The sequence below is a fragment of the Lolium rigidum genome, chromosome 2, assembly GCF_022539505.1.
Source record: "Lolium rigidum isolate FL_2022 chromosome 2, APGP_CSIRO_Lrig_0.1, whole genome shotgun sequence".
Classification (NCBI taxonomy): Eukaryota; Viridiplantae; Streptophyta; class Magnoliopsida; order Poales; family Poaceae; genus Lolium; species Lolium rigidum.
This window is the reverse complement of record NC_061509.1, coordinates 56,191,460-56,201,307: the sequence shown is the minus strand read 5'-3', so window position 1 is coordinate 56,201,307 and position 9,848 is coordinate 56,191,460. Positions and strand designations below refer to the sequence as shown.

General features: G+C 43.2%; 1 protein-coding gene and 1 pseudogene across 1 annotated transcript; one reads left to right on the top strand and one right to left on the bottom strand.

Moving 5' to 3' along the window:
* Positions 1-438: 438 nt before the first annotated feature.
* On the top strand, positions 439-6,784 carry LOC124689764 (glyceraldehyde-3-phosphate dehydrogenase GAPCP1, chloroplastic-like). The gene is made up of 15 exons (XM_047223236.1): positions 439-458; positions 512-620; positions 1,902-1,975; positions 2,078-2,136; positions 2,227-2,265; positions 2,550-2,650; positions 3,760-3,872; positions 4,307-4,406; positions 4,501-4,647; positions 4,794-4,854; positions 4,981-5,078; positions 5,155-5,297; positions 6,008-6,091; positions 6,182-6,271; positions 6,400-6,784. Exons 1-15 carry the CDS (start codon positions 439-441, stop codon positions 6,452-6,454), a joined length of 1,293 nt encoding a protein of 430 aa, XP_047079192.1. The 3' UTR covers positions 6,455-6,784.
* A 1,485-nt stretch (positions 6,785-8,269) lies between these two features.
* Positions 8,270-9,340, bottom strand: LOC124686511 (annotated as a pseudogene).
* Between the last annotated feature and the right edge of the window lie 508 nt (positions 9,341-9,848).

Here is a 9,848-nt window from a genome sequence, read left to right as displayed (position 1 = left end):
CTAAAAGCTAGGGTTGTGTTGACAATGAAATCGATGCTTTCTTTCCCCCTTGACTCCCCCTTATATAGGAGGCGGAGCCGAGGGTTTCGTGATGTACAAGTTACAAACAGCGGGAGACTCTTTGAGTTCGTCCCGTATAGTTACAAGTCTTTATTCCTAATACACCTCTATCTTCCATATCGACACCTTATTGGGCTTCCGGGCTTTGTATTCTTCGAGTCATGGGCCTTTAGTAAACCCTGGGTATCTTCTTCGGCAGACCCATTGGGGATGCCTATGTCACCAATAGGGAGGGACCGACCCCGCCATCCTGATAGGCGCATGTCACATTTGGATATGATGGGGGCAAAGTTGGAGGACCGAAGTTTGTGAGTGGAGAGAGGGAGGCCAAGGTAAGTGTGTGGGAAGGAGGAGACAACAGACCCAAAGGAAGAGGCGATGGAGGCAGCAGTGGTTGCGTCTGTATGGATGGGGACAAATGTACTCTTGTGGAACTTTATGTCTAAACCAGTGGCTGCGGCGAAGTTGTCAAGAAGCAGCTTAAGGTTGGCGGCTTGAGCAGGGTCAGCCCTGTTGATAATAAGGGTGTCATCGGCATACTGGAGAACAGGGCAGGGGAGGTCATCTACCAGGGTGTGAAGTAGAAGGCCGTCACGAGAGGCACGAAGGAGAAGTTGTTGTAAAACATCGGCGACAATGTTGAAGAGAAAGGGGGATAGAGGATCCCCCGGCGAAAATTAGCAACTCCGTACTTTTATCGCGTACATATCAGACACATGGGAATTTATGTAAACTGTACTCCTTCCATTCATTAATATAAGCTGATTTAGCTTTTCCTAGATTCATCTATTTTGATACGTATCTAGTCTATTTTTAATGTGTAGATCCACTCATTTGGTTTATTTATTTTAAAATTTCTAAAACATCTTATATTTATTATTAACATAAGGAGTACATGCACAACAACAATGTATCAAGTCAGAATTTCTCTTGTCGCCGACCGTAGCGCTTAGACGAATGGCAATCGGCTTTGCAGGAAAGACGAAAACCAGCTGTTCTTGTTGCGGGGAAACACAAACCGAAGTCGCTGAGGAGATCCTTGTGATTTTTCTATTGATCAACACTGATGAATGAATGAGCAAAGCTTGAGAGCCACCAACCAAGAGATTCGGTGGAGGCCGGGGGTTGGTAGGTAGTACGCGAACCTCGTCCCCGTGTGCAGCTGCAACCAAGGCCACCTTTGTTATAAAAAACAAGCCTCGAGCCGCCACCTTCCCCCGCCTCCGTCCGTACCCAAAGGCCAAACCCCTCTTCGTCCTCTCCTGCGGTCCCTCCCTCCGTCCCCGCTCCTCTCTCCGGTCAAACCCTAGCGAGCGCGCCCGCCCACCCCTCGCCTCCCAGATGGCGGCGCCCTCCGTCTCCATCCGCGCCTCCGCCTCCACCGTCGCCGGATCCCGCGCCGCCGCCGATCCCGCCAAGGTATCCGTTACCTGCCCGTACGCACACTTCTCTGTATGCATAAATCCCCAGGTTCCGTTAACAACTGGTAGGGGTTGGCTGATGCGCATTTCCGCGTCTCGGCTTGTTGAGATTTCGCTCCCGTCGTAATTCGCTCGCAACTGCCGGCGAATTCAGCCATCTGGGCAGTTCCGACCTTCCATACAACCTGCTCAGATTGGTTTGGGTTTAAACGATGTGTACGAGTTAGGTTCCCATGCTGCTGCCCAGCATCGATTCCATCGAATTTAGAAACGGGGACCATATCACCTCTGCGGAATTATAAGTTCCTGTAGCGCGCTGTTACTTTCCACTTTTGTTTGGAATCTGTCCTAGTGTTAATTACATTGTCAGAATCCATTCTCCCTCTCCTATGTTAATGCTGAACTCTTTCTGTATCATAGGTGTCATGCCTGAGGAGCACGGGTTCAGCTCGTTTCGGCTGCAGCTTCCCCTCCATCGTGGCCTCCTCTTCGTCGTAAGCGCCTCTTTGTGACGCATAATTCTCACTGTCCTGTGAACTGTAATACTACCAGATTATTACGATGTGCTGCATCTAATTATTGTGTACTGACTGAAGTGCCAGGAGCATCGAGCCACTTAGAGCGGTTGCTACACAGGCGCCCCCTGCCGTCCCACGTAAGTTGCTGGGCTCAACAAACATTTCAGCTTGTGGTGGCATTTGGTGCTTTAAAAAAAATATTTTAATCCTTTTGTTTTTCTCTGCAGAATATTCAAGTGGGGAGAAGACCAAGGTTGGCATCAACGGTGAGCCTCTTGTGTGCACGATTCATGCAAAAGCTCTTGTAATCCTGATGACATAGATTAATCCTTCCTGGTCACTTTTTTTTGTCCTGGATGCGTATGCCATGTGGTTTTTGTCTTCTGATATACTATATTGACCAAGTAAAATAGTTTTAAGTATCGTCTTAGAAGGTCTTCGGAACACATCTTAAGTTCCTAGTTGAGTGAGGTAATCATGTCAGGCACACTGGCACTGTACGAGACAAAAGTAGATGAAGTTATAACCCGTATGCAATTTTTTACTGCAGGGTTTGGACGGATTGGGAGATTGGTCCTGAGAATTGCAACCAGTAGAGATGATATTGAAGTTGTGGCTGTCAATGATCCTTTTGTTGATGCTAAGTACATGGTAAGGAAACAATGGAAACTCATGTGAATGCCATATTTTTGTCTTCTACACCCTGACATGCACAATTAAAGTGAACTCACGGTTTTGCAATAGTTACCACTACTTTGTATTGAGTCGCATGAAACCGTGTTGTACACAATACGGGTGACATTTTTTTGCTTGTGTTTCTGTGTGCCTCGTGAGTTTCATGAGTACTTTTGTTAGATTAATATAACTGTTAGGAGGAGATAATCGCCTCTCTCAGATAACTTGGCGCACAATAATTCATGGCACCGTGCACATGTCTTGCCAATCACCTCAAATGAAATCCTCGCTAGGCATGGGATAGAATAGTTCTCCTACAGATGCTTGTTAGTTTGTCTTGGTATGTCAATGAGTAGATAGTTGTTCGTGTGGCATATGCTGATTCACTGCCATTCATCATTCATGGTGCAAAAGCATTATATGACTCAAACCACTGCCTCCTACCTTCGGTGCCCCCTCCTCTTCATAGCTACCTACTGCCTCTCCCATTTTGGCAGAGGCAGGTCCCTCTTGAAATGGGAAAGGTCGGTGAGCATCGGTGCCATGAATGGTGTCAAATATTTTGCCACATGAACAGTTACTGTGTTCATTGATGTATTTAGTACACGCAAAATGTTAACAAGAAGCTATACGAGACCTATCCTATCACACACCTAGTGGGGGATTCTCTAAAGGCTGTTGGTGAAAACGGGTGCAAAGTAACTGTGTAGCAAGGTAGCCAGGAGAGATGAACGTTTCTAATATAGTCCCATATTCCCATTTAGTTTGATCCAAAGTATCATTCCTGTTAATGCATTCACAATATAGTTCATATGTTTTCACTTTACTTACATACCGTATGCAACTTGTAACCTTTTCAGTCAATTTGTAAATCTTGTTTATAATGCATTGTCCGGAGCACATGAGCTTGGATTAACCTAGGTGAAATGACAAGAACCAGTGGGATGATCTGCTCAGTAACTTGACAAATTTAATTCTGCCATTATATTATTTCCTTCACTGTTGGAGCAACAACTCCATCCTCATGTGGTCTCACATTTTGTTGTTCTTTTGTTCGGTCTGTACTTACAATTTCCCTTTTCCAGGCGTATATGTTCAAGTATGACTCCACCCATGGCCCATTTAAAGGATCCATTAAGGTTGTGGATGATTCAACCCTGGAGATCAATGGGAAGAAAATCACAATCACGAGCAAAAGGTAATTATACCAGCATTGGGTGATTGTATGCCATATTACCGTGCATTTCATATAGATGGCATGGTTGCTGTGTCACCTTGATAAATGACATGCAAAGTGTCTTCAACTTTACATTGAGTATAGAGTTTAGAACCCATTTTCGTGCACATTCATACATATGTACAATATCCATACCAGTGCATGTTTGCTGTATATACGAAGAGCATGTTTTTCTCGCTTTCATTCTGATTTTTATATGTTGGTTGTGACTGTACTTTCATTTCTGGGTTGTATATATGAAGATCATTTTCCTTTTCTCACTTTCATTCTGATTTTTATATGTTGGCTGTGACTGTACTTTCATTTCTGGGTTGTTATTTTGGCCGTTTTCTTCACATCCTTTGTTGGCTGCATGTTCACTGAAGATTCTTTATCTTTCTTTCCTCGATTTCCAGAGACCCCGCAGATATTCCTTGGGGTAACTTTGGAGCTGAATATGTTGTTGAATCTTCTGGTGTTTTTACGACGATCGAGAAAGCATCAGTACACTTGAAGGTCTGTATAACATTTCTTTTGTATTGCCATCTAATTAGCAAAAAAGCCTTTTGTAATAAACATGATGTTGATACTTTTGCTAACTTATTTGTAGGGTGGTGCTAAGAAGGTGGTGATATCTGCTCCATCTGCAGATGCTCCCATGTTTGTAGTTGGTGTCAATGAGATGAGCTACGATCCCAAGATGAATGTTGTTTCTAATGCAAGCTGTACCACCAACTGCCTTGCTCCTCTTGCCAAGGTTACTTTCAGATTTCCTTATCCTGCTGGTTTCCTTGACTAGTATCTACTTTCTGCCAGGCTAACTGCACAATACATTCAAAATTAACTGCTCTGCTGTTAATCTATCCTGCCATACTCATGATGCTCATCAACCATTATATGCAGGTTGTTCATGAAGAATTTGGCATTCTTGAAGGTCTCATGACAACTGTTCACGCTACCACAGGTTTTCTTTCTGTTCTTTGAAACCTGTCAGTGGTCACAGATGGGAGTTTGGTGGTTTTGCAGTCTGTGTGGAGTAAGTGTTGCTTTGAAATTACATGCCATAACAAGCTTGTTCTTCTGTGTCCAGCCACCCAAAAGACTGTTGACGGTCCCTCAATGAAAGATTGGAGAGGTGGACGTGGTGCTGGCCAAAACATAATTCCTAGCTCTACTGGGGCAGCAAAGGTAGTTTGAGATGAACCCATATCATGTCTCTGTTAAGATTTTCAGTGTTGACTGACTGATTTTACTTTCATGGCAGGCTGTTGGGAAAGTCCTCCCTGAGCTAAACGGAAAACTTACTGGCATGGCTTTCCGAGTTCCAACACCAAATGTCTCTGTGGTCGACTTGACCTGCCGGCTTGAGAAAAGTGCCTCATATGATGATGTGAAAGCAGCCATCAAGTATGTAGAACCATCTCATTTCTCATGCACATTTCATCATTACCTGTTTGAATCTTTACATTCCACTCTCAGCTTGACTTGTCTTGTTGAGCAACCCATTAGCTTACGTATCAGTAAGTGATATAATAATTACCAGTATAAGGTTAACACAATGCTTGCAGCCCTTCTGAGCAAACTGTAAGATGCAGAGCCGTATGATGAATACTTGAACTTCCCAGGAAGGAGGAAGTGATGAGAAAATATGTTAAAAATACGGTCCAGTTTGTTGCACTCTTTAGGTTGTGTTGTCAGAGAAAATAACAACCCAATTGTTGGTTGTCACTGAAAATAATAACCTAACTGCTGGCTAGCTAAGGATTATGTAATTAGTATTAGCTTCTCCTGCCTTCATGCATAATCTAACAGTTCTACAGTGTTGATGTCCTGTATGTAACACTGCTTTCACTCTAATTAGTATTAGCTTCTCCTGTTATCATGCATAATCTAACAATTGTACAGTGTCGATGCCACCATATGTAACACTGCTTCCACTATAATTGAGCTTACCCTTATGCTTTAATAACTGTTGGCTAGCTAAGGATTATGTGTTAGTAATTAGTATTTGTTTCTCTTGTTTTAATGCATAATCTAACAATTGTACAGTGTCGATGTTACCATATGTAACACTGCTTTCACTATAATTGAGCTTACCCATATGCCCGATGTTTCAGGGCGGCATCAGAGGGTGCACTGAAAGGCATTCTTGGCTACACAGATGAGGATGTGGTATCCAATGATTTTGTTGGTGATACAAGGTAAGAATTTACTCTATTAACATATACTAGTAACATAGTTTTCGTTGTGCTGGATGTTCCCAGAAAATCATTGCCTCCTTGGGTCCTCAGGTCAAGCATATTTGATGCTAATGCTGGCATGGGACTGAGTTCTTCCTTCATGAAGCTCGTGTCGTGGTATGACAACGAGTGGGGCTACAGGTGAGCATCTCTCATCGCATCAAGAGTTCTTTTCCCCCTTTTCTGATCTTCAGTTAACCACTTACAGAAAAAGGATCTTCAGTTAACCCTATATATTAATTTGCTTTCGTTTTCTTTTTTCGCTTCAGCAACCGAGTCCTGGATCTGATAGCCCACATGGCTCTTGTAACTGCCAAGCACTGATCAGTCCTTTAATAGTATAGTAGTCTGTGAAGGCTGCAGTTTTGACGGTTCTTTTCTGTTCCGTATTTATTAGCCTTTTTGTGGCTTTGAAAACAAGAAGAGATGGCTACTCGGATCCATGACTTGTTTGTAGCAGGAGACGAAGAAAATGTACCGTAGCGTTTTGAGCCCGTGGTGGGAACTGTTGAGTGAATCTCATATATGTTGGTGACATGATCTGTTGCTTAAAGAAGCAAAAATAATTGTACGTTTTTTTCATATTATTTCACAACTTTAGATGGATTTGTACCAAGTTCGAAAAACAGGATCATATCTACCAGTTTCCAAATATGAGCTTCTGTCTACCTGGAATACCGACCTTCATCTCTGTTTTTCCTGTCCTGCTAGTGTTCCATGCAAAAGCTGGCATGCTGGTTTTCACTTCCCGTTCAAATTGCTCTTCTGTAACATGTATCGTTATGGCTGTAGTGTGGATTATTCTGCAAGACTGCAACACCAGTGATGTTCCTTTTGTGATGCATCGGAGTTTGCATGTAGTTCTTTGATTTATTGCAGCATGTGCTTTCTAAATACATTATTATTTCCTTTTCTCATGGCGGATTATCTTGCTGTGACGATCGTGTCTGCTTGACCGCTGGCATGTCGCCTGGAGCTGTTGCTGCCAGTGTGGCCCAGGACCAGGCTGAACTCATGGTTGGTTTCTGGATGTTGTGTATCCTCTTCCTATTTGTTGTAGCTGTGCATCTATCTTTTAGGTTTGTTGTTTTCCTCTTTGTTATTTTGAATTGATTTTTGCCAGAGATTTCCTTGCTGTTATATCTGATTTCGATTGTCAAGACTTTCTTACTTGTGCAGTGGGGTTCATCTCGAGTCAGTCTTGCGCTGTGTGCGTTGAACTGTTGAAGGTGCTGGTGGATAGCCATGAAGTTCTTAGTTTGACTCGGCTCTTTAAGCAGCTGACTTCAGGAATCTGTGGAGGGTACAGCCTAGTAGTGCTTCGGAAGTTCGGAGGTGGAACACCGCCTTGACAGCGACCTTTCCTCTTTCATAGGGGGTAGGTCTTTTCGGTTTTAGTCTTTTTGGTTTTTAGTCTTGGTCTTTTGGGTTCGCTTTTTGGTCATCGGTATTTCTGCCCACTCATACTCTTTGACATAGTGCAATTACCTGTCGGGCGCCATGCCACAAAACACAAAAGGAGAAGGTGGACTACTTCTGAGGAATCGGTGCAGATGAATAAATCATGAGAAAACCAACGATGTCACCATCACTTGTACCTGGACTGACTACTAGACCCACCTGATGGAATCCAACAACAAATATAAAAGGTAAAATCTGGCACAACTTTTGCTAAATCTGGCACAACTTGCTAAATAGGGGTAACTAGTGCCAAAATGATGAAATAGAACTTAATTCACTCTTTTTTTCGTGATCACAGTTACTAGCTATATATATGATCTATCTTTCCATTGGGTATGCAATATGCTAGCTTCGAAATAATGCTTTTGATAACACAAGATATTTCTAGAGATTTCCTTATGTATACTAGAAGTTGCTGAGGTAATAACATCTTGTTTTTTCAATTTACATCCAACAATACCATTCTTTTTGAAATTTCTTAGCTATGGCAAACATATTATAAATCAACATAGTTGCATAGTAATGACTGATGAGTGTATAAAAAGTGTAGATACATAATATGTATTTGCATAACACTATATACAAGCATATACATATGGACATACAATAGCAGAACAAGATACATGTATTTATTCAATCTTGTGCATGTGTGTGAAGATGTGGAATTTCAAGGTCTATTTAAGCTGTGGGGTACGAGGGCTCCATGGCAAGGCCGCACATACCCTTCTTGTCACTAATGTCCTTCTCCATTCTTAAAAATCCATTCTCACCCCATGTTGTGCCCCAAGAATTCTTCATCAACCAATACTTTGTACCATCACTAGTGGTACCATAACCGATGGCTGCAATCCCATGATCCAAATCAGTACCGCAGGAACCGGTCATCACACCACCGGAGTAGAATTGGAATGTCATGTCGCCTCCGTCCACTGCAACTGACACGGGTTGGCTTGCCACTGCCTTCATTAGGGCACCCTCATCATTGGTAGGCACATCCTCGTAGCTCTTAATTGTTGCAGCACTGCTTGATCCACTCTTGCACTTGCCGTCAGCTGCTGAATATGGATAGCTGGACTCCTTAGTGAGGCCTCCATTCTTGATAATGAACTTGAATGCATCGTCCATGAGACCGCCCTCGCAGCCCTGGTCCTCACCGTGGACATCACAATCCACCAATTCTTGCTCTGAGAGCGAGATAAGAGTGCCGGTACTTATCTTGACAATGCCCTCAGTTGCGGCATAAGCAATCACACACTATTTTTATGTAAAAGATCCATATGCATGTAATTAACTTGTAGCCTAAATGTACTTACCACACTGGCCTTGATCCTTGACGGGAGTGACCGCGCCCTTTGTCCTCCAGTCCACCATGGTTGGGAGTGCATCCAGGCTCATATTCTCGTACCTGAACGTTGTAGGAACCTTCACCTTGTTGTTTGCAATAAACCCCTTGTTGGTCTTGGTTGCCCTAAACTCATCATTGCTAAGGTCCGCGAATTGGTTGGTGTTGAGCCAGAACTTGTGGCCTGCAGCATTGAACGACTCGATGAATCGAACATTAGCCTTGAATATCTCAAACCTCTGTGATTTCTCGGCAACATCCTTGTACACACGACCATACTGCGCCATCCAACTCTCATGCCTTGCCAGCATGGACAAGTCATCGTTCAGCTCTCGAGATGCAAGGACAGAGATAAAGAAGCAGAGACAGCCAAGGATGGCAAGTAATGAAGCCCTGGGGATGGCCATGTTTGATTAGGCCTTCTTTAGAATTGCTTGTGACCTGCAGACTGCAGTAGTGAGTATGCTTTTGTTTGCATTGCTCAATGGAACTAAGTGATATATATACTACTCAGTAGTCACAGAGGCTTTGTATTATTTGTTTATAAGTAGGAAATAGGTACGGTGCGTGCACGAAACTGTGCTGTGTGGAAAGGAGCTAGCTCCTGCGTAGCCGTGAAGGAGTATTTAATCTCCTGCGTAGGACAGAATTAATAATTGTGCATGAGACGTGCAGTTGCTGTAACTGTGAGAACAACCCCTTGTTTAGGCAGGAGTTAACACCTTCAGTATCTCCTTCAGATGACAGGGCAATACCGGAGATTCCAAGGAAACACAGCAAGTACTTGTTTGGAGTTAATTTGCACAAAAGCTGACTCCTCTTGTATAGTATAATCGATACAGATAGGAATTAAGCTGGAATCAAGTATGAGAGACGGCCACCGACTTGCTCAGGTGTATCTGAATATTCAGCTAT